The 26,137-nt window shown below is 34.9% G+C and overlaps 1 protein-coding gene across 1 annotated transcript in view; it reads right to left on the bottom strand.

The window, feature by feature from the left end:
• The window catches only part of LOC124366876 (rho GTPase-activating protein 21-like), a 271,854-nt gene that overhangs the window by 105,016 nt on the left and 140,701 nt on the right, over positions 1 to 26,137 (bottom strand). Inside the window, exons 4-7 of the mRNA XM_046823476.1 lie at positions 24,550 to 24,804; positions 12,715 to 12,949; positions 8,817 to 9,010; positions 7,534 to 7,663 (exon numbers count right to left, since the gene is read on the bottom strand). Of these exons, the coding sequence (XP_046679432.1) occupies positions 7,534 to 7,663; positions 8,817 to 9,010; positions 12,715 to 12,949; positions 24,550 to 24,804 (814 nt within the window). The remainder of the gene's footprint in view (positions 1 to 7,533; positions 7,664 to 8,816; positions 9,011 to 12,714; positions 12,950 to 24,549; positions 24,805 to 26,137) is intronic.

Here is a 26,137-nt window from a genome sequence, read left to right as displayed (position 1 = left end):
GACTATGAACTCTTTGTGGACCAACTACATTTGGTGAAAATACGAGGTTCACTCAAAAAATACCTGGTTTGGTGTTATAGCTCACCATATTGTATACAGTTCATTTCAAGTTAATTCCTAATAGTCAGAGAGTCACTAAAAATACTGAAGTTTTTTTTTAATCCTGAGGGAAAAAGACAGTTTGTCCCCACGCTTCCTTGTGCCTCCTTTACTTATATTTGTCTCCTCAGAATCTGAGACTTTTACAAAAGCCTATCAGATTTGAGGGCTCCTGATCTCTGATATCCTTGGGGCTGAGGAGATATGCTCCCAGGAATCTTTTCCGAATTTGCCCGTTGATTCCTCCTCTTCTCTGCAGAGTCTGCATTTGTCAGTCTGGTTAAGGCCCTCCCTCATAAGATGTTTCCTAAGAGGGCCATGTCCTGTTTAATATCCCTAATATCAGTCTTATATCCTCCTTACTCTGATCTAGGAGAGATGCTCATCCTTTAGCATAAGGAGAGATGGACATTTTAGATTCTCTTAATCCTGAGGCTCTATTCCAGTTAATGTTTCTTATCCTATTCTCCAAATTTTTTACAAGAGCTTTGCTGTTGGAAAAAGCTATCCCGCAATGTCATAAAGAGTTACATTGATAACAAAATGCCATTTTTCAGGTACAAATACATCAAAGTGGAAATTGGCAACTCCATTATGATAACACACTAGCTCACAAATCACAACTGGACCCTACTCACCTGATATTACTCCTTGTGACTCTTCCTCCCCCCACAATCAATCATCAGTTGAATGCTAATTTCGAGATACAACGAAACGCGATGCAGAAATTTGCTGATGGAATGCTGACTGGACATGGCCCTCTAAGGAAACATCTGATGAAGATGGGTTTAAGCCAGACTATGAATGCAGACTCTGCGTATAGGCAAAAGAATCAGGGGAAAACATTAGGCTAAACTGTCCTGCTATTTCCAAATTCAGAAAAAATTCCTATGAGCTTATTTCCTCAGCCCAAAGAACATCAGAGACAGGGATCATGAAATCTCATATTGTCCTGTAAAAGCCTCAGATTCTGAGGGCCAATAACTTAAGGGCGGCGCAAAGGTCCTTTCAGGACTACTGTGGAAACCCTGGCTCTTTCTCCAAAAACAATAAACAAATAAAACTTTTGAGGTTCTTAAAAGCACCTTCAAAAACTGCTCCGAGCAGTGGAAATGGGGCTGGGCAAATTGTATGGCATCAGGAAGTATCTACTGTGAAGAATTTGTAATCTGTTAGTCAAATCTTTTTTCATGATGCCAATCCATATACTTTTTAAATATACCCCAGATAGCGAAAAACATGAAATATAGACAATATTGTTACTAATGCATGACTCGGCATTCAGTCTGTAGGATCTGCCATGTGACCAGTACAGGTGTCTACTTCAATGGGTTCAAGGTCAAAGTTCAAAATGCTGGACAATGTTAGAAAATTAATAGATTCACCAACATAAAGTAACTATATGCACAGTGTTGAACCCTATATTCAAAATCCACCAGTTCAAGAATTGAAATTAACCTGTCTCCAGTTAGTATGGTTTGAAAAAATATCAAATACTTTTCGTCAATGTAAAACGTGATGTACTTTTGAAATAGGTTTTGAAAATAAGGTAGGCACCCATTTGTACATAGTCAATGGGATCACAAGGCACTTGACTAATGCCTTTTCACTGCTTTGGTCCAATGATAACAACTGCGTAAAAGTAACAACAACGAGCTGTTAGACTGAAGTATCGAGTGTTACAAGAGAAACATCCAATACTAAAATAACTAGTGAAAATAAACCAGGTCGTAAATTTAAAATAATTATTACTCTGTAAAATTACCTTCCAAAAAATGTATATATTTATTATTCAAATGTTTAAAACTTGAATTGAAATATTTAGTTTTGTAATAAAATTGTATCACCTTCAAGAAATGTGTAAAGACATAACTTCGTTTACGTAATACTGTTTTACTTGGCATTAAAATTAGTGTTCATTTGAAAGACAATTTCAATTTATCATTAAGGAGGTGTAATCAATTTTTGAGATGGTAAATATTTCTATGCTAAATTCATAGATCTTTAAGAAGATAACTTCCCCAAATATTTAAAAAGTGGAAAAATTGTTTTATTAACCCTTTTACTGCCGACGTCCGACATATCGGACGTCGGCATTTTTGCCGAAAACGCCAACGTCCGATATGTCGGACGTCTGTTTTTTTTTTATTGTTACTGGCTACTGTTATGTTCAAATGCCGAAATATTTGGTATTTTGGTTGTTTAGGAGGAAAGGATAATGAAAGAAGCCATTTGAAGAACTTTGGATTTCTATTTTCGTCGTCTTTGACTAGAATTGACGAACTACCTAGACAGCTGTCAAAACCAGATGATCGGGTTAGATTACTGAAATCTTCGTTCATTGTTGTTGTTTACAATGTTATCGAAAGTTTTTTGAAGTGTTACTTTTGTTGATCAAGGATAAAATGAGTAAAAGAGTTACATCTAACTCTCCTGTGAGTGAGGGAACAATAATTAACAGTCTAATCGATGGTGGTGTACAAGTGCAAGACGAACTGAGTGACAATTTCCTTCAGAATTTGTCAGATTCAGATGCCGAGAACGATTCTGATATTAGTGTTAGGGCTATTGATGACAATCAAAGTGATGTGGATGACACTGATGACGATCCTGACTTTATCTTACCATCAGATAATAAGGAGTTATTAGATAGTGAGGGGGATATGGCACAGATAAGTTTACCTTCAACTTCCACTGGTAGGCCTAGAGGAGGCCTACCAGTTTTGGGAAAATCCTCATAGTGCAGCTATGTTTCAAGGTAGCACCTTCAAATTTGGTATATGTTCTAAGCAATTGCTCTAGTTTATAATGATATCATGCTCAAAATTTTAGTATAATTTTAAAAATAAATTATCAGATGCCAAACACAATTTTTATTTTTTTATTTATTTTTTATTTACATAATTTTTAAAATTAAATAATGAGTTTGTTTCAAATTAAAATTTATTTTTATTATTTAAAAAACAGCATTTAAATACGAGTAAATAAAGTAAAAATTCATGCAAATCTAATGAAAAATAAAAAAAGATACAGCATTTTTTGTAAATGAATGCACAACAGCGATTTTCCCCCTTGGCAATTTTGACTGGTACGATAAAAAAAAATGGCCGGCAGTAAAAGGGTTAAACCACATGAAATAATTACAGGCAAGCTTGAAATTTAGGCATTTTTGTATCAGGCTAAAAAAGTAAAAGTTTTACGTTACGTTAAAAAGCGATAAATTTGAAGCTAAAAAAATTTGGCAGACCTAGAATTGATTGCACCACCTTATTTAACTTCAAGAACTATGCATTAACTTTGCAACATTGGAGTTATGCAATTTATTTATATATTAAAAGTCTTTTTTTAATTCAAAACTTTAAGATGTTGAAATAAGACAATAAATAGTAACTAATATTAAAAAATAAAATGGTTTCGATATAAAAGTTGAATTTTGGATCTACATCTCAGTATTTTAATATTTTCTTTTCAAAATAATTGTGTAATATACTTTAATGAACTATTTATTTCCATTAAATACCCTGAATTTTCCTTACGATAATTAATGTTATCTGTTATTATAACACCTTGAGTATCAGAGTATCAACGTCTCATGCTACTTCACAGTCTGCGCAAGACTAGCACTGTAAGGGTTAAAACATTTCTACTGTTTTAATTCAATATCGTTAGACTCATCAACTATTAAAACACACTGATTGTTTTTGTTATTTATTTCCTGATTAATTTTCCATCATCATGTTTCCATCAAGCTTTTGGTACGTTTAGGCATGTTAGCGCGTAATGTGGATCGACTTGCTAGTGGCACAGGTCTTCGATAACAGGTATTATTTGATCAGAAGAAGATGCTTGCTAAGTTTAGAAGCTCTTCTCTTTCTTAAAGTTCAACTAGTCCCTCAAGTTCAACCCACTGATGATAATGGGAATTGTCTAAAAAATATAAGTAAACGTTCAAAAATGAAAATGACTTCGTTTTTTACGTCTTGTTCTCATCAATCAATTTTCAGAGTGAAGTAAATTAACAGACTGTTACTTCTTTTTCACACATATTTTCAACTTTTTCCTTGTGTGCCCAGTGAGCTGTACTATTTCCATGACAAAACTCGCCGGTGACTAATTGTGAGATGCGTGAAACGTTGATGAGCGAGCTGCCGGTGAAAGTGATCAGGTGGAACGCGTCCTGTCATCGCTATATTTACCCCGACCGAATAATTAGCCCATTGATGAAGTGACTTGCTCCATTCACCACGAGAAAGCCTGCTATATTTAGACTGTCTGCAAGTCTACCTGTAACAGTGATTCTCTACGCTAATACAACTTCTCGTACTACGTTTAGTATTTCATCTTTTGTGTATTAAACTAAATTTGTTTAGTTATTTGTATTACATTTTTTTTTTTAATAAATTTAACTAACCAATACCACTGCCCTTTGTTTGAAGTTTGTTTTTGATGATGGAAGGATTGTGAAGGAAACTGGATTTTTCCGGACATTTGCCATTGTTCAGTGATACAAAAAACCTGAAGAAGAGATCAGATTCCAGATCTCGAAACGTGGTGTTACTAATTTTTTTGTATCACTGAATGGATGGCAAATGTCCGGAAATATCCTGTTTCCTTCACAATACCAGATGTTTTTAAAAATATAATGTGTGCAAATTCTAAAATTCTATTTGTAATGTTACGTTACAAATAATAGTAGTTATTTTAAGGTTCAAGTTGAATTATAAGGTCTACAATAGTGTAAATAAATTTTACCGTAGCTCAACAAATAAATACTTTTCAAACGTTACTGCTAAATTTGCAAATCTTCTTTACTTGTATTGATGACTTGTGAAACGATTGTCAACAATTAAATTGCACACTACTTTGCCAATTACCTGAGAGAAAATACAAAAAGTAGTTATCTTTTCCATCACTGCTTCTTGTCATTTAGTCAAGTCAACTTAATAGATAAAAATTAAGGCCTGACACGATCCAAAACTTGCATGCATTTACTACTAGAAAAAGGTTTCCACGACATTAACGTTTTATAAATGAGCACGACCAGATAATAACGACCCATGACGAGAGATATGAGATACACGGAAACGACTACAACCACACTCACTTGGTATAAACAACATACGCAAAAAAATAACAACCCGTAATAGTCGTGCAAATTGAAAGAATGTACCGTGACACCATAACAATCACGGGGAACATGCACTGAGTGACATGCAGATTACTATAATTAGCGCAGACATGGGCTTGCTGCTGAAAGGTCGACTGAGCCTAACGTCTCAAGGCCATAACGTCGGGAGCTGCTACCAAATTATACCTTCAAAATAATGAGGTAATTGCAGCTGTTAAGTGGGGACCGGCTGGTACGCTCTCCGATGGTGACTGTTGTTGTGACGGAATTGTGTCTACCGAGTTGTTTACGTTTTAGTAAAACAGTTCAGCATTACCATGATTTTTCCTTTAAATAGTATTTTTATATAGAAAATGTTATATAACTTGTGGAAGTATGCATTTTTTGGAGTAATTGTGATTTGGGAGTTGGACGAGAATTATCACAAATTGTAATTGTGTTTCACTTTAGATTTCACTTAGCGATTCTGTTCATCTACTCTGCATTAAAGAATAGGAATAATTTATTTATTTTGACATGATACTCATAATTTAATTGAAAAATTAATGGAATATATTGTATAGGCAACAGATGTATCTTGTACACATTTTATGGAATTTACTCAATAACAATGTTCATTAAATAGATGTAATTTTCAAAATCCAACTTATACATTACACTCACTAAAAAAAATTGCTGAATTACAAAAAGTTTGTAGCAGTAAAATAGTTGTTCGTAAGAGTACCATTAATCAAATGAAAAAATGGAAATTTTATCAATTTTGTGTACTGTGAATTTTGCCACCACATGTGCCAATTTCAAGTAACTTACTAAAACGTTTAATAATTCCTACAATTAATTGTAATCCCTTGCATGCCTGAATACAAACTTGCAATTTAAAACATATTTTACAACTTTTACCAAGTATACAGATTTTAAACTTGACCTCAAATCAAGTTTTAAAGTTATGTAAGTATAATATAAAACTCTGAGTAAGTAAGAAATTGCTTTATTTTTGCCTGTCGACTACTAGAAAGTTACAGGGACTTGTAACTTGAACTTCTAACTTTGCTCAAGGTACCGGCTGGATCAAGTTTCATATCTTGTAAAATCTTACACTAGAAGATGATTGATTTATTGAGCATCTCCTAATTTGACTCATTTTAAATTAAAAGTATCCAATATACCCCATCCATAATCTGATGACTTTATTCACTAAAATAGAATAGATTGAGTTATAACACTTTAGGCAAAACCAGCCAAAAATATGACTTTTTATTAAAATGCCTATAAAATTATTAATATGATTGAACAATTATTTGCAAACTGTTGTTATTAAGGTCCTGAATTGTTCTTCTAAAAATCATGTGACTGTCTGTTTGTCAGTGCAATAACTCTAGGTGGAAATGTCCTCACCTTAAAATTTGGTACATAGTTTCTTTTTGGGAGAAGAAAGAATCCTATTGATTTTGTAGTTAGAAAGTCAAAGCGTACAAATATGTTCTGTTGGTGTGATACAAAATGCTTATATGCAGTTCGTGATATTTTATTTAACGTGTGATGTCAAATAGTTAAATTGAATTATACAGAGACTTTTAACTATTTAAGTCGATCATACTTTGAATAGTATATTAAAATAGACAAACCCCCAAAATGAATTAATTGTGGGTTTAAATACTGACAAAGGAGTCCTTAATCCTTTAACAGTTTTTGATGTATTATTACGTTCATAGCTATTGCATAAAAGTGTGCCACTGAGGTAACATTACGCAATGTTATATTGTTCCTGTTTTATGCTGTAATATCGTGCAAGAAGCATTGCTATGACAACCCTGTGTTCCACAGGTAGTTCTGACGTTTTCTACCAGATGTCAGCACTTCCTTGGTCCTCTGTCATGAGTGTTTGCACCTTGGTGAGTTCGCTGAAGTCACACAGTACAGACAGCCACCTTGTGTTGCTATATGTCACCCGTCCTGGAGTATTTTATGGTTTTATTTCTATTGTTTCTTGTAATAAGGAAATATCCAGTATACAATTAGCTGATTGATTTCGTTTACATGATGAGACTGATATAGTGAATATGACTTAGTGGATGATGATATATAGAAAAATTAAATAAATTTGAAAAAATCTCTAAAAATTATTTAAAGTATATTCAAGCCCTAAAAATCTGCCTTTGTAAAAAAAAAAAAAACAGCAAACAAATTCAACATAATTGTAGGTACAAAAATAAAACCGCTGAAGGAGTTAACAGACAGTTTAGGCCTCTTGCCGTTACATCATACAAAACAGTTTGCACTAGCACAACGCCAGCGTATCACGTTACCTCTAGGGTGACCATCCCGCAGCGTTGTGTCTTCCCTCTCGTGTCGGCTGGGGGAATGGTGGGGGCTCTGGGGTAGGGCGGGGGGCCAGTGTGGCGGGGGCTGCAGCTTCTGGGGCCTGGCGTAGAACTCCTACAGAACAGCAGCATGTTCAGTCCAACAATCAAATCAAATAAAAATATACTTTATTCATACTGTATTACATGAATACAATTGAATGGTGTCAAAAACTTTCAAATTAATACCATGTATTTATGGTCTTTTACTAAATGAAAATAGAGTACCTTAAAGTATCCTTATAGTCCATAGAATAAACAAAGGGTTTTATTTCGGAAGAAATATATTCAGCAAGAAATAGAATCAGTACCACATCATGAAATGTGTATTAGATGTAATCATACCAAACAAAATTTCTGGTCATCTAAAAATGTTGACAATTGCTGCAATAAGCCCTTATTCAAACCCGATAAATACAAGACATTTGTTAGATTATTTAAGTTTTTATCAGTCTACTACTATGACATGATGTCAATATCCTCTTTGCTTTATCAGCAAGATATTTGTCAGAATGGCTCACACAAGAAATGCGTTGGTAATATTAATTTTGTCCAAACAATTGCTATTTTCATCCAAAAAATAAACTTACCCAAAATGGTTAGCATAACAAATATGGAAATTATCAATACAAATATGTTCAGCTTTTAGGTAAACTGAAAGACCACGTCAATTAAAAATTTAAAAAACCTCGCTCTACAGGTTTGAAACAAATATGTTTTACAAAACGTGGCTTTATGGCAAAGTTATACCCATATTTAGTTCAAATTTACGTGTCTAGCTAAGAGTTAAATACCTGAACACAATAAAGGTGTACGCTAAAACAATCTCCACCACACATGTTGCAGCAGTAAGAAAGTCACTGTGGTGGATTTTGTACTAATTTTACATAAACCTGTTTCTAACAGTACAAGAGCTTCCCAACAAAATCTTACCTGGTGCAATAATTTGTCACTAGTGCTACAACCAAACTGAATGAGTTTTGAAAATGAAAGACTAAAATGTAGAGAGGAAAATGACAGAACCCAGTCTTGTTTACTATTTTGTGTGATATAATCACTAGCCAACATATTTCTTTAATATATTCTTCAATAATTATTTTTTTATAACACAAACTTTTAGATTTATGATATGAAATTTATGATAGGGGCATTGACTACTTTAATGTAATGTAAGTAGTATAATTCTTTCTTTAACCCCCCCACTGAATTTTCATGCTAAAGTGAGGTACCTTGATGCCAGGTGGGGGTGCCCCGGCGGGGCCCCCGTTGTGGGGCCAGAGTGGGGCAGCAGGTCTCCGCAAGAACTCCTCCTTCTGCTCGCAGCTCCTTCGTATCCTCGAGATGATGACAGAGTCATCACTGCTGTGGCTGTGCTCTCCGACACTGCCATCCTGGCTCACTGAATCTCTCCGGCTCATCAGACCTGACATAACATAACATTTCAATATATCACACTGACATCCTGGCTCACTGAATCTCTCCGGCTCACAGACCTGACATAACATAACATTTCACCCTATAACTGTGAAACTGTTCTCTGACACTGATATCCTGGCTCACTGAATCTCTCCGGCTCATCAGACCTGACATAACATAACATTTCACTCTATCAATAAACAAATATCCTTAATTTTTTTAACATTGTGTTATGAAGTAAAAAAATCGCTGACAATAAAATGATATCAGTCTGCAGTTTAGGTGTATGTTGAAATTTTGTAATGTAAATCTTGTTCAATCGCTAACAATGAATTGCCAAATCCTAGTTAGTTTTTAATTTTTTATATGCTTAAACTTATGCCTTAAGGTTTTTAAGCACCTGAACAAGTGGGCAGACTGAAAATATATTCTATTTTGTAACATTGTTAATAACAAATGTCCAAAACAACCACCTTTCCCTTCAAATCATCCATAGTTAATAATGAACTTCAAACCAAGAATTATCAACAATGTTACAATTATTTAAAAAGTAAATAGTTAACCACAAATTAAGGCTATAATTGTCTCTCTAAGTGAGATATTCCTCTAAGACTTATATTAATTGAAGTGATGAATACTATCTGATTTTATAACACTTGTTTATGTTATGTGAGTGATACTTCTAAAGAGTTCCTTGTTATTATATTGTTGTGAGGCTTTATAATGTTAAATAGTCAATTCTTGTGGTGATCAAATCACAATAACAGTACAACTGTTGTCAGTAACACCTTTATAATTATCCACCTACATTTCAATTCTATTTCCATGCACTATAAAAGTGTATCTACATACTAAAAACATTCAGAAGTGAAACAACGGTTGTAAGAACATTTGAGGCATTTAGATTTCAATAATTACTATAGATTGATTTAGTTTCTATTTTCTGTATCAACATCACTTTCGAGATATATTACTGACAGGAGTAGGTCTGAACATCTCATAAGTATGCGATGGACACTGTATGGGTGTTGGTGACCTTTGTTATTATCCAAGGTCAACTGATCCTACTAATTAATAGCCATTAGCCATTGGAGTTATGATTAATGCTAAAGTTTTCTGGGATTTGACATCATCATTATTCTTACCAGTTCCCAGCATCTCCTACACAACAGTCTACCTCTTCCTACTCATCCTACTTTTCTATCTCTCCCTTCCAACATCCTAAGCCAATTCATACATTCCCTCAACCACCTTTCTCTACGCCTTCCTCTTAGTTTTTCATTCAATTACCCTCTCATGTATCTCCCTCTGGCAACCTATCCTCTCCCATAAGAGCGGAACCCAAGCCTCCTCTCCCCCACCAAAAAAGTTTTGAAAGAAAGCTAGAAAACGTTTATGAGGTTCCCAGGGGAAGATTCCTGATTCCCCATTTATTGAGGGCTTGAGGGTATTTTATACTTCCTAAACTACCTAGTGTGTCATCCTCTCCCCCCCTCCAACTCAAAATAATTTTCTATACACTGCTCTCTCATAATTTACAAATACCAAAACCTTCTCAGTTGCTACTACTAAACACGGGTTATTCCACAATTGTCATTCAAGACTATTCTCATCTAGCACATAAGAGGAAGTAAAATTTAAATTGAAAACACATTGAAATAGTTCTGCTATCAATACTTCCTCTTATCCCTCTGCTATTCAAGCTTTTCTAAATTGTCTTAATGTTATGTCTCTCAAAGTGTAACAAGTATTCAATATTAACAGTTACACGTGGCTTCGCATGCAATTTCGTAGGTTTTTGCCCCTAATCGCTGAAACCTAAAACGGTATCAAAAATACTTTTTAATCCTCACTGAATGTACTCACTATAATAATAAACATCTAAAAATGTAAACAAATTCGAAACCATAAACAATGTTTACACAGAACAGTTGATTAGATACGCTCTTTTAATTTATATTTCACAACCTTAGAGACCAAGATGGAATTTTTTGCTGCTTTAAAGACCAGTTGGGCGTAGCGTTTGCAGTAGGATTTTCAAAGTAACGATAGGCCTATATTCATCCCAGGGACCGTAAGAATGTCCATGTAAAATTTAAATGCAATTGGTTGAATAGTTTACACGTGAAGGCAAAACAAACAAACGCCCTTCGCATTTATAATATTATTAGGATGATAGGTATGTGCTGCAATAGTGTGTTATAGGTATAATATACAGTTTGTAATCTTTTTCTCAAATAAACTGCCTACTTACGAATAAACATTAGTTGCTCAAACAGCCAAGTCTATATATGAACTAAACAAGATTGAGTTTAATCATATTATATAATACTTGGCTCTCATCCAAATTCCAATATAATAGACTTATACATGCAGCCTACATTGCATGATACTGAGCATTAGATACATCAAAACTTTTACTGTAACAACTTCTCTCTCTTTAAGCTATAAAGGTTTTTGTATTATATACTATCTTTTAAAATTAATGACAGCCTTCTACAACACTGAATAATCAAATAAAAATAACAAAATAACATCATCAGAATACATGAAAAAATTTACCCAGTAAAATGATTTCTATTGAAAAGTAAAGTAAGACATGAAGTAGGTATCTACAGTTTGAATTTCAAAGCAGACCAGCAAAAAAAAATATGATCAATGGTACAAATAGACCATTTCAAATAAAGCAAAGAAGCTTTTGAAGCAAAAGAAATAGAACTAGGTATGTGATTCTATTCCCTGCTCGTTTTTACGTGAATTGGCAAAGTTACTGATATTAGTTCCATTTTCAGTAACGTGTTTAAATCTAAAAAAATAATTATTATTCTCTCAAACCATACCAATGAAAATGAATACATTTTTCTCGTATTCTATATCACACATTGTTATAAGACTAAGGTATATATAAAAATCACGAAAATCATTGATAAACTAAAAATGTAATAATTTCTAAGCAAATCGACTGTCCTTCATAACAGAAACTGTGCTCAAGAGACAGCTTTTACTACCATTACAGAAGAAATAGCAGAAGGTATAGCAGTGAGTATCCGAGAGTTCAGTGAGTATTCAGCTATTAAGAGTAACTGATACTCTAGTAGGGCACGAGACTTCCATCTTCACTTTCCTAACGACTATCTGAAGCTGTTCATGTTTAAAATAGTGATTTCATAATATAAATTGTATAGTGGAAATTTTAAATGATAATAAAATACCTTAAAGAACTATGTTATGAAGGTTTAGATCTCTTAGGACCTAAAAGGGTAGGGGCTACCTTTTGACAAGATTCGTGGGGAAAAATTTAGGGCAATAATCTCAGTCAAGGAAGAGTGGAAAGCCAGCTTTGAATCAACCTCACCAGTCAAAGCAGGCAGGGAGTGGCACACCCTTATGTCTAGGCTGGCAAGAACCTTTGACTCTCAAGGAACCCCACCAACTCCAACAGCCAACTCCCGCAATAGACTAGACCTATCAAATTAACCTTGATCCAAGAATCTCGACATTTGCGGTTAGTGATGTGCCGCTCCTGGACATCCACAAGGTTGCCCATATTTAAGTGATACATTGGTTTTAGCTGTACACAGTGTAGGTTCAAGACCAGATAACCAGTAAGATTATTATAACTTATAAAGGTTTCACCAAGCTTTCATCATCAATTTCTTCTGCTTTACATTCATCTTTGTTAAGTCGTATAAAGACGTGGATGTGACTCACCAGCGTCCAGGCTGAGCCGACAGCCCGCCACGTTGGTCGGGTAACCGTACCCACCGCCCTGTATACTCTCATTGCTGTCGGCTGGGGTAACGCTGTACGTGTCGCTGGTCCGCCGTGTCCCCGACACCTCCCACGGTGCACTGCGAGTACCCACAGCCGCACCTCCGCGCACCATCCCTCCACCACACTCCAAGTCCAGGTTACTCTCGGGGCGGTGTGCCGTGTCGTTGAAATACTGAAATAGAATGAAAGTGTCACAATAGCAGATCAAGGACTCCACATGGTTATAACCAGATGAATCTTACTGTAAAGACTAGTTGGTTAGAAATAAACACTATTCTGAAAAAGAACATTGACCACAGAACAAAAATCTAACAACCTATCTTATATTGCACAAACGTTTCTAATCATTGAAAAATAAATTTCTAATTAATGCTAGAAAATAATTGAAATGGTATTTAATTTCAACCATTAAAGTTTTATTTGGTCACATTTAAATCTTATTTTTATATGTTTGGATTAACAAAAGCATTCTTTTTTAGTAATAAATGTTAAATAAAATAATATAATTAATATACATTAAAATTTGGATTTTTAACTCCAAAATGATATAAACAATTGAAAATAACGTTGAACAAATTTTTCTTATAAAACACGTAAAAAATTAATGATTTGGACAATTTAAAAATTCGTACATCGTAAAACCATCCCAATAACCTGGTGCACTGGGTACACTACGATGTTATTCAGTACTGGCGATGTGAAACAACACAGAGCACAGTTGGGAGCGACTTACGATGTAAACGAGCCGGCTACAAGTGAGCCGTCAGTCTGCACCGCTTGGACCTCCGCCAACGTTATAACACCGACATAAAGTCTATTTTTACGTCGGCAAACATCGATGATGTTTAGTTAATCGTTGGGCTCGCCGACCTCCCCACCCGATAGTCAATCACAGGTCCGTCGTCCGTTGCCAAAATGTTAGCTGACACTCTGTCTGGCCGTCTGGACTGCCTTAACTTGTTGATTTGATTCAGTTCGGTGGGTTCTATCAAAGTGTAAATGTGTGATAGACTCAAGATGTTGACTGTGTTTTCGTGTCTCACAATTTTCAAATTGTTATTTAGATTTCTCGAAGCTGTTTACACGGTTTGATGCTTCATAACACTTTCATCTCCACAGCTTACACAAGCTTGCTGTTGTTGACATTCCAACATTAAACACTACCCCAATGATTGCCAATGTGTTGATTAACAGTATCTGTTGTACTCATACAAACTCTCTCAAAATTACATCATTTTCAGAAAGTTATTAATTTAAAATAGTAATCAAAACATTTATTTTATTTGTGTGATCACACTTATTAAAAATTGTCTTACATTCTATTATATTTGTATTACATAATCCCTGTTCACTTTATATAATTAGTTGTGCAATTGATTTTAAATCACTTGCTTGTGAAATATTCTACTGTTATGTCATTTTATAGTTTATGGTTCTGTTGTAAGAATGTAAAATTAACTGTACTGTTCATAATGAGATTCCAAAACAGTTACTAGACGTATGCAAGCAACATATGAGAAATTGAGGCCTTACTAAATACAGCTGATTGGAAGAGTACCTCACGTGCAATTTTTACACTCCATAAGATATTTGAATAAGTTGTTTAAAAAGATTATAAATTTTAGAAGGGTTTACAATCCAAAGTAATTATCAGCTTACTTAATCTAACAAACAATCTGTCAATCTGTATAACGGAACTCTTATACACTGACTATGTTTTTATGTGATAGTATCATCAATGCAGAACTCTATAAAAACAATAAATCTACCATAGTTGTATGAGCTGAAGAAGCGAGAGAAATCTTGCTCTACAACCTCAACTGAGTAACGGTGGCAAATTAGGCGGCTTCGGACAAGAATCTGTAAGTATCATACAAGAATCTTTGTTGTTAAAAACTGGTGACCCAGGTCACAAGACACAAGTTTCTTGTAGCTTTTGAAACAACATTTCTCACATGTTAAGAGAAGGAAGATCAACTTGGAATCTGTGAGAACACAAAAATCTTGCAAAACGCACTTCCTCTCAGTTCTACTTCATCTAATCTCATTTCAAAAAGCAAGGATTTGTTTTATGAGTAAAAATGGCTACTTCCATTTTGCTGAGTTCCAGGGGCACATGATTGATTTCAGCCAACCGTACCATAGAATTAATGACTGATTAGAGAACTTAACAATTTGTCACTCCTACGATCGGGAGAGAGATCTTAATGTCACCACAGCCCAGCAACAAATATACTTGACGCACCAAACTTACTCCATAGACCGACATCAACTATATTTGATGTTCAGTAATAAACATCGCAGCACAAAGCAGAAGTATACTGTTTATGATAGATTTTATATTATTAATATACATGAAGAAAAGAGGGCCTAAGTAGCATCCTTGAGGACTCCTGAACTGGCAATGAATTTTCAATCCGATTCATGTTTTATATATTCCTATCTAAAAGTAGGATTTGATTCAATAAATTAGGGAAGATCCAAAACTGGAAGTTTACTTGATGGTGGTAATGAGGTCTCATCATGCACACCGACTTGACAAGGTTATAAGGATAAGGTCTAGAACATTCTAATCTCAACGGAGCTGGGACAGATTTACATAATCCAAGAGAAGATTTTCTAGCCCTGAAATAAAACTCTACCCAGGAGTAAATGAGCACTCTACTAATCATAGCCCAGACTATTAAAGTCAACCACCAAGATGAAATGCCAAATCGGTGATAGTTAGGTATTTGTCATTGTGACAAGCTATAATATTCTGATACTGTCAATATTGTTTTGGTTGCAAACAAGCATTATTTTTCTATTGTAAACAACAAAGTATACATTGTTTGTATATAATAAAATAACTCATAGTAGAGTAAAACAAAAAGTCATATTACAACATAAAAATGTTCATAAGTAAAAAAAAGTAGAACCAAACTCATCACTAAAATTTTAACACAAACGCTTTCTGTGTAGGTCTACTATTCAAATACACTAACTTATGATTCACCAACTCATGATAAAATTGAACTTGGAAAACAAATATCAAAATGACAATACTTAGATGATTTTAAACAAATTACGTAATTTTGTAACCATAGACAAAGACTGATAGAATATACCAAACCTCTCATAATTTGGTTTAAAATGTATTGTTACTTCTCCATCACAGAACAACAGCTGTTATCAACAAATCATTTGTAGCATCTGCTTGCCTTATGTGTAATTTCCTTCCTTCAAACCTTTGGGGAAATTTGATATTGTATTGCTTTTAGGAAAACAAATTATTGTTTGCAATATACTACGAATCAAGTAAGAAAGGACCATGTGGTCCTAACTTCGCAAAAAGCCAGATATACATTGACCTAAGAAAGAAAGGTAAGTGGCCAAAAATACGCCCAACGGCCGACAAGCAAACTTGTCAGGCCCGAGACAAACACATTTCCCTACAAGGAAACAAAGACGTGCAGTGAAAGGTTTGACACCCAATAAACTGGATATGAAAGTGAATTGCGTCGTCCTCAGATGCAGGGAAAGTAGATATGCTAATATTATAAACTCATCTCGGTGCATCGGCTTCGGCCGTAGTGAAAGTGAGACACTCACACACACACACACACACACACAAGACACGTGTGCTAAGTAGTCTCACTTACTGACCTTTACCAGATTATATCTCCATATTTACTTATCTCTTGTATAATGACACCACGCTTGAAACAGACCAGCTGGTTTCTATTTCCTTAATCCGTACTTTCACTGGTGTAGCAGTGCGCTGTATATGGCCTAACAACTGAATTTCATATGGTTTCTCTGAATAATAGGCCTAGCATGTGAATCAACAATAATACTGCCCCTATAACAAACATCCAGTTGAATTATCAGTGAATCGTTATGAGATTTTTATGTTCTAAAACCAAATTCTATAGCAGTCTCACTTAGAAATGTATAATTTTTTAATGTCCCAGGTTCCACTTCTGACTGGTTAAAAAATGAAAATTAATGATTAATTCATTGGTTAAAAATGAAACACTAAGGATCTTTTCAAAACTAACATAACAATTGGCAAAACATTATGTAATTATATGGATAAAAATTGAGAGTTTCAATTAAGTTTCAGGCATAATACTGAAATGTAAAAACACTTAAATTATGGATGTATTATTACTGCCATATTTAATATTTTACAGTTCTCATACCTAATGTTGTTTACCTCTCCATGTGATGACATTAGATAAGAATAGAAGACTTCCCTTCAGGAAATTACTGAAAGTTTATTGAACGTTTCTATGAAATCTGAATCCTGATATATTTGACTAATGTTCAGTTAATGGAGAAAATGTGGTCTAAATTCTATGTATTTTATCTTTTTTGCCGATTGGAATTGATTGGAACATAAATATTTTTAGTTGACTTTAAGTTTTATTAGCTAGAAACTATTTATTCTATCATTATATCAGGGTCACCAAGATCATTTGAATCCAGTTTTCTTTTGTTTTTTATGGTAAAGTGCAAACTGATGTTGAAGGTATGGGTACATGTATAGAGTACATTCCTTTCAACTATTGAACAGGGACAATGACTGATAATTGAGGTGCTACTATGACTGGCCTTTGCGACAGCTGCAAGACTCATACTGACCGGACCTTATGTCCGGGGATTAGCACCGGAGACCCCTCGGGGTTATGAAACACACAGAACGCGTGCACAACCCGCTATTACCTCTTCAGACTTTGTAGATAGATGCCTGGCAAAAAACCACTGCTAACTGATGTCCAAATGGTCGAGGTGGTAAAACAGAGAGAACCGCAAAAACATTCAGATATACAGAGATAAACCGCTGTATTTGGTCACAACGAGCTAACGGGTTAGTTAGGTTTACGAGTGTTTACGGTCACACTAATCTGCATGTTGAAAGTCGTGAGAGTCCGCTGCCGGGGTAAAGCGACATAGTTGGCACCTGACTGTCCATTATTTTTAAACCAACACTAGACTGGACTGGAGACAATTACGAGTGCAAATTCCACATTCCCTGTCCTCAATCCGCTGCCCTTGACCTGTGGCCTTGGTTACAGAGATTATCTCGATTACAGTTCACATAAACCACTCGACAATTAACCCCAAAAGGTCACCAAATATTATATTCCGAGCGTTTAAAAATTACAGCACATAGTAATGTAACATCAGATAATACGTAAGAGCCACTTTATGTACTGCTATCGCTGCACGTTATTACAAAACAAATTGTACTTTTGTGATAATGGTTTTAGTTTAGCACTAAGGCTGTTTCTGGGACAGCAAGATTAAAATATATTAGGAATTTAATTGTATTTAACATGTTTCAATGAATCGTAAACGGGAAAAAATATATTGATAATTTATTACTCATGCAATTTTTCATACAATTTTTATAAAGGTTCAAAAGACGTTGACATGACTTTAGCGGCTCTCGAACGTGTGTCAAGCCCCAAAGTTTCCCAAATTAAATTTTAAAAAAAAGTTTCCAAATTAAAAAAACGGTTGGTTTTCAAGTTATTTAGGTTTTAATATTTTAAATGGCCACCATTTTGAAAATACACATAAGATTTTACAAAAATATTTTTTTTACAACTTATGTTCATGTTTATAATACTTATGCCAAGTTTCAAGAAAATCGGTAACCCCGTATTGAAAATAAAATTACTTGTATGTAAAAAACAAAATGGCCGATCTAAGGTAAACAAAGCTAGATAGGACTATACATTATATGACATTTTTCGTTCAGTTTGACCTCCTGAACAATTTGGTGAAGTTTGGTCCTGTAATTTTGGGACACCCAGTAGATAATTAATCCATGGTGTAAGTGTCTATAGTATGAATTTTTGTTTTGAGAAATCCAGATTTAATAAAATCAACTACTTCTAAGAATGTTCAGATTTCTTTAGACAATTTCCAGGTAAATTTCAAAATTTAGAATTTATTTAGATTTTCCAAAAAGACTTCAAAACTATCATTCCAAATCACAAAAGCATCATGAATGAATCTCAACCAAGGTTTGTAGGATTGAGAACTCAAAAAATCTTCTAATTTTCCTAAAATAAGATTGGCATATGCCAATATACACACCTCAAAACAATTAAAGGATCACTTTTATTGCGTCTTGTAAAACAAGTATTAATAACAGAAGAATGTTTGAACTTTGCACACTGATAAAGGAACCTCTCGGTAGCAAAGATAAATAATTCTTGTTTATTTCTGACTAATTCAGTAAAAGATAAGAGCGATTATTTCGATATCATGTCCAAACAAGAATGAGATAAGGAAAGGTTCAGGCTCAGTTTTGTCAGAAGTTGATCTCGTTCAGTCTGGATTAGACTTCTATAGTTAGGCCTGTGTGTTTTTATTGTTATGGCGGGTGTTAGACGGTTTTTGTCTGAGAGTGATGTCAGTAGAGCTGTTACTTTGATAGAAGTGGGAGTTTCCCAACGAGAAGTGGGTAGGCGCTTAGGTGTGAGTCAATCAGTAATTTTAAGATTATGGAACCGACATCAGGAGCTAGGTACTCTTCAAAGACGCCCAGGACAAGGCCGCTCGAGATCTACCACGCACATAGAAGATCGATTTTTACGAGTTAATGCACTTCGTAATCGATTTTTAACTGCTAGAGAACTTCAAAACGACCTAAGCCAGGCGACTGGAAATCGTGTGTCGGATCAGACTGTTAGAAATCGACTCCGGGAAGCTGGATTGAGATCTAGGAGACCTGCCCGAGTGCCGAGATTGACTGTGCGTCATAAGAGAGCCAGATTGCAGTTTGCAAGAGACCATAGGCGTTGGCAGCTGAGACAGTGGCGTAAGGTAATGTTCTCAGACGAGTCAAAATTTACAATTTTTGGTAATGACGGCCGCGTTCGAGTGTGGAGAAGAGGAAATGAACGGTTTATTAACTGTTGCCTAGCTCCCAGAGTTCCGTTTGGCGGGGCTCAGTATTAGTGTGGGGTGGCATAACAATGGACGGTCGTACAGACCTTGTCATAATCCGAAACGGTACTTTGACAGCCCAGCGTTATGTGGACGAGGTGTTAGACGTTCATATTCGTCCGAGAGCAGAGCAAGCAGGTCAAAATTTTTTATTTATGCAAGTCGGAGCTCGACCACATGCAACAAGATTGGTCCGTGAGTACCTGGGCGAACACAACATACCACTGCTGGAGTGGCCAGCCTGCAGTCCGGACCTAAACCCGATTGAGCACGTCTGGGACCAACTAGGACGAAGTATCCGGGGCCGCCCAAACCAACCCAGGACTTTGGATGAGCTGGAAATGGCATTACGAGAAGAATGGGAGCGGTTACCTCAAGATAGCCTCAGACGACTCATCAGAACCATGCCACAGCGTGTTCTTGCGGTTATATCAGCTAGAGGTGGCAATACAAGGTATTGAAAGTGAGATTCAAAAGACCAGACCATTTCTTATTACATTTGTACTTTATTAAGAGAGTTGTTTTCGTTTTAATTTTGCGGTTTTAAACTTTGTTTACTGTTCTAGCCTAAAATAAAATATCATATAAAAAAAACATATACGATGTATTTTACTTTCAACACCGACTTTGAAATAAAAAAAAAATTATTAGAAAATTTCGAACCGTTAACCGAGTGCATTCTGTTAAAAAAGTGATCCTTTAATTGTTTTGAGGAGTGTATATTGAACAACCTAAACTGTGACCCATACAGAGATTTTGTGAAAAGTATATGGAATGTGGTATTTGGCATACAGCAATTTTCAAAGACCTGACTGCCAGCAACAGCGTCAGAAATTACAACACACAATTCAACTGTACAAGTATAACTGCCCAAACACATGGCTGCTATTCTTAGAAACAGATTAAGATATCCACATCTAAATAGGCTCACATGTAATCTGAACGGCCCAACTATTAGTCAATGTTTTTGCATGCTCTTGTAATGGACAAACACACTCCACCACAGATTAAGCAAGCGACTACCTTTAAAACTAGTCGTAATCTGTAAAAATTACAGACAAATTCTGTCGGCATGTTTTACCAAAAATAGAGAAATCACTTTATTTGACAAAATTGGTGGGTAACCTATGGCTATAAATAATGTATACACATTAAATAGTGGTAGCGCAGATTCAGGTTTTATAAATGTGGTCTGAACTGGTCCAACGGTTTTCTACATAATGAGTTTTCTGTTTTATATTCGTACTAAACGATATGATCCCAAGGTCCATACTATAAACGATTAAATTTCGATCGATTAAATTTCGATCCATTATTTAACAAAGGGTATTAATCTATATCTTTACTTTTGACACATTTTATAGGTTTATTACACATTTCACAGTAATATTTCATAATGTTTTCTGTGATATTTTCATATTTAATAGGTAAACTACAGATAAATATACCTAAGTTTTCTCATAAAAATAAAACTTTTTTATTTTATGAACAAATAAAAACAATACGGATACAGCAAAAAAATCAGTTTTATTTGATTAAAAACGTTATATTATAAAAAAATGAGGAATCTCATTATTATAATAGCTTATATTATAATGCTTTATCACAAAATAGAATATTCAAAATCCCCAATTTGTCTCACTGACACTAAAAATAAACTTTAACTGTGTGTTATTCACACATGTTAAGTCTCTGATATCATACATAGAGAAATGTTAATGCTATTTTTAAGTCAATCTGCAGTCTACAAGACCATCTTTCCCCACTGAAATGGAGTGTTTTAATGAATCGTAAGGTCAGAGAGCATTTTGGTGTGTATTCTGTACAATTGTTTTATATCATAAGGGTATTATTTTTATTTCAGAATTTAATTTTTATATTTTTAATACTGAATGAAGTAATGAATGTGTACTTTATTTACTCAATTGAAATTTGATGTTTCATTTTGTCAATATCGATAAAAAATAATGTTTTAAATATATTTTTAAACAGCTCAAATTTAAAACTTGATTAAATTTAAGGTTTATAAAACAATCATGCTTTCTTCATACTGAAAAAATAACATCAATTATTTAAGAAATTAATAATGATATTTATTAATGTTTTACGTGTAATAATTATTTTTTCAGGTGTTTTCCAGGGATTACGCATAAGACAATCTCAGACCATGAATGGCAAACTATTTTATGAACTAAACGTGAGTAATGCAAGATTTACCCTTGTCACTCAATCAATCAAAAATTTATTTACATTCATCAAGAATATGCAGTGTTAAACTTCTTATGTATATGGAGTAAAAGTTCTGTTATTGTAAGTGTCATTGATAATCAGGAATGGTTAATCAATTCACCACTTGGATTTTCTAAAAATCCTTGGAAGGTGTACACATGTCTCTTGAGAAGACATTTCTTGAGCTCGTCTTGCAGTCTTTTCCAATTTCTTGAGCTCTTTTTGCAGTCTTTTTCAAATTTCTTGAGCTCTTTTTGCAGTCCTTTTCAAATGGTTTTGGATGTTGGTTGGGCAGAGGTTTCATAATTTCCGTCCTCCAGCATAAAAATGTCTCTTTTTGGACAGAGTGGTTCGATGCTTTGATAGAATATACCGTTCACCATGCTGAGTATTATTCGAAGAAGGGACAGTTTGTCCACATACAGGATAACCTCCTGAATGTAGATGTTGATTACGGTCATTCTTACCAAAGATTTAAATGATTGGCAGCATTATTGTTGTGGTTGGAGATCTGATAGGGCTCTAATTGCTTTTTTCTAGATGACAAGAATTCGATTTAACTTAGTTTACAATGTAAATATAAGAGTAACCAGCCAAACGTAATAAATTTATTAACAAAGTGTAGGATATCGTTTAAACAGCTATAACAAACTTATTATTGGTATTAATGTAAAATTTCCCTTATTACTTGTTTAATGAAGCTTTGTTTAGACAAAGAAACAAGGATTTGAAATTTTTTTACTGTTAATATAACAAACAAAATATATATTATTGTTTATTGTCCTAGTTATATAAAATTTATTTTGAGTCCAGTATTCTAATATCAGTATTAGTAAACAGTAATAACCCTAATTAATCACAACATGGTAAAATAAAGAAGACTGAAGCTGTTACAGACAACAGAAAACGATGATGTAATAACCGCTCATCAGCTGTGGCACGGTTTACAAAACTGTTAACAAGGAGAATTATGTCACGTAAATAACACAAAACATAAACGCACAAAGGCATTCAAAATGTGAAACAAGATCTATAGTAATCAAAAATGATAAGCTGAAACAGTTTAATCAGTCAAATAAATATTTAGTAAAACGTTGAAAAATACAAAGCCAGTCCGACACTAACCTAACCGTCATGTGATAAAAACAGAAAAATTGCAATGTCAGAAGATGGTAATAGTAGAAAGGGTTCCAATTTTTTCAATGTATAAGCTATAAGTATATAATACCAAGTTTGGAATTCCATTAAATTAAAATTGAATGTTTATCAATGGTTAGCTGTGATTCAGTACCAACAACAGAACTCAAGATTGTTGTGAGTAATTCTTGAAAATCCTATTTTGTAACCAAACATCACTAAATTATTTTTACTGTCTTATTGGTTTAACAATTGTTTAACATGTCTCATTTTACAGGCACTATTTCAATTATAAATCAATTGCAGAGTTTTGCAGTGATATTTCTCATTGTTTTCATGACAACAAATTTGACCGAGGAAAGTTTTAGGTTTTGTAATTGGATGAAAAAAGTAACTAAATAAAACAAGTTCTGTATAATATTGTCTCTGAAGATTCAGCAACAGCATAACAAAGACAAATAATAAAAAAGCATTTATAGCTTATTTTCTTCCAGATTTCAAATCCAACCAAGAAAAAGTCAACCCCTCCCTCACCACCTAACTCTTAAACAATCCAAAGAGTAACCAAAAGATTACTACGTCTTTGTGTAACAAAGCACAAGTTCAAAATGTACACTTGGATTTTGTACAAGTTCAGTGTATGAATCACGTTTACTAAACTGTCTAGATCCATTTTTAATACTGTGTTATCACCAGCTAAGTCCAACAGTCCAAGGGGCGTTAGTCAATGTCTATTGTACAAGCACAAAACTTAGCTTTTCATGAAACCGATAGAGATTTTCCCTACGCAAGATTGCAAATCAATCACCAGCTAGTTTTGTTGGGGTTGAAATGGGAGAGAATCAAAAGGGTTAAAAATATCACATTATATAATTTATCCAGATTTCGTACATTTTTTAGCTTGATAACTTATTAGAAGTCATCAAAAATTAAATCAGTGTCAGCTTACAAGATAAAGATCAACAGTTAGTTGTATTTTTTGTGATTCCTGACTGATGCGTGTCACGGTTAGATTAGTTATCCACCTGAGGAAGAGACCCGATTGCAGATCTCAAAAAACGTAGTGTTACTGAATTTTTGCATCACTGAGCAATGGTAAATATCTAAATATATCCAGACAACTTCACAAACCTAAAAAATGAATAAAAAGGGTTGATTGCTTAAAAAGCTAGACAAAATGTAAACGATTAAAAATTTGTTATTTTGAGTCCTTACGATGCCCTTCCATTTCGAGTTACACCAAAACGCACAAAGATTATGATTGATATCTGTTGTCTTCTAAAATAATTCTGTTAGAAAAATTCCTTTATCTATTTTATGAAAAACCAGGTCGTGTACTTATACAACACAAAATTGGCTCTCGGCTTAACCTGGAAACCAAGCAGGTCCTACGACAAATGGAGACACATTAGGAGAACTGACCATAAATCAAACCACCCCGTGTGGGTAGAGAGAACTCACCAGTTGCAATATATCGTCTTGCTGCGGAACCACCAGCAGGTGCAATGTTGTGCCGCTGTTGGCTATCCTGTGTACAACCGCAGCGTAACTCAGCCCGCTGACAGTCTCTCCGTTGACACTGACCACACGGTCGCCTGTGCGCAGTCCCGCTCTATCCGCTGGAGACCCTCCGTGGACTTGTTTCACAAAGATGGTGTCCATCGGCTCGTCGAGTGCCCCTGCGCGCAGCCCCAGTCGTCGGTCCCCTGCCAGCACCTGCGGACAACAACTTAACAAATTAGAGGGTTTACTTTTAAATTACATATGATCAGGGGCGGTCTGAGATAACAATGTAAGCTCTGCAAAACATTATCTCCCCTACTCCACCAAATCCACCACCTCTCCAACGTTCCTGTAACTTCCATTTTTTTTTTATTCTCTAAGGTCAAGAACCTTATAAATTACACTTAGTCCTGTAAGAACCTTAGCGCTGCTTCCGAAGTGACAGGATATTCAGTATGGGTAAGGTTAGGGGGTAGGGGCTGCTTCCTTCGAAATCTATGAGGAAGAATTTAGGGCACTAATCTCAGTCATGTCCCCCCGGAAGAAGGAAGGCCAGCTCTGAACTGGTGGCCTCTCCAGTTAAAGTAGTCAGGGGTGGCATGTACCCTTGTTGAGGCTAGCAAGAATCTCTGATATTTAGGGAACGAACCCAACAGTCATCTCCCGCAGTAGACTAGATTACAGTAGACTATCGAATTACCCTTGCACCCTAGAATCTTAACATTTGGGGTTAGTGATGTGCTGCTCCTGGACATCCATAAGGTTGCCCAGATTAAGTGACACATCGGTTTTTGCTGTGCTCAGTGGTGGGTTCAACTGGAAGGTATAAACCAGCCAGAAGTGATCCCTATTTTTCCATACAATTTCTTCTATGTTTGTAATAAATACCTGTTCCGTGATGACCACAACTCCAAACTTCCCAATTGTAGTAATTTTTGAACAAGTTTGTTATGAGTGGAAAGTCGAGAGGGAGTTGACAGCGTATGCCATTACAGCATGCATTGGGATTCAGAATCAAACACATCAACACGTATTCTCTTCAAACAATTATATTTACTCATCACTCTTACTTATTCCAGGGTATAAATACATGTCCCTTTGTACTACCACAGACAATTGTTTCTCTTGGTTACTGTACAATAATAAATAATATGAAGGAACGTATTTTTCAAAATTTGATTTCAGTGACCATCGGCTCTGGAAATACTTCCAAATTGGGTTCCAACTAAAATGAAACTTCTAATCTTAATTTATTTCAACGAATCATGTAATGGACAATGTCAGATTTAGGGTGATGTGTAATTTATAGTGAACAAACATGATTATAACGATCTGGAGGGATCTCTAAGATTTGGTTTTAGAATCGGAATCCATTGGTATCGCCCACTAACGGTATCGGAATACCATGGGAAAGTATCGACTGTCACTATAATTGTAATTGTAAAGTGAAATCCACTTTTATATTGTATATTTTAATACTACTTTTGATTTGGCACTCCTCCTTAAACGGGGGCACAGGTTACAAGGGCCTTGTGCCACCCCTTAA

This window comes from Homalodisca vitripennis, chromosome 7, assembly GCF_021130785.1.
Source record: "Homalodisca vitripennis isolate AUS2020 chromosome 7, UT_GWSS_2.1, whole genome shotgun sequence".
Classification (NCBI taxonomy): domain Eukaryota; kingdom Metazoa; phylum Arthropoda; class Insecta; order Hemiptera; family Cicadellidae; genus Homalodisca; species Homalodisca vitripennis.
This window is presented reverse-complemented; position numbering and strand designations above follow the sequence as displayed.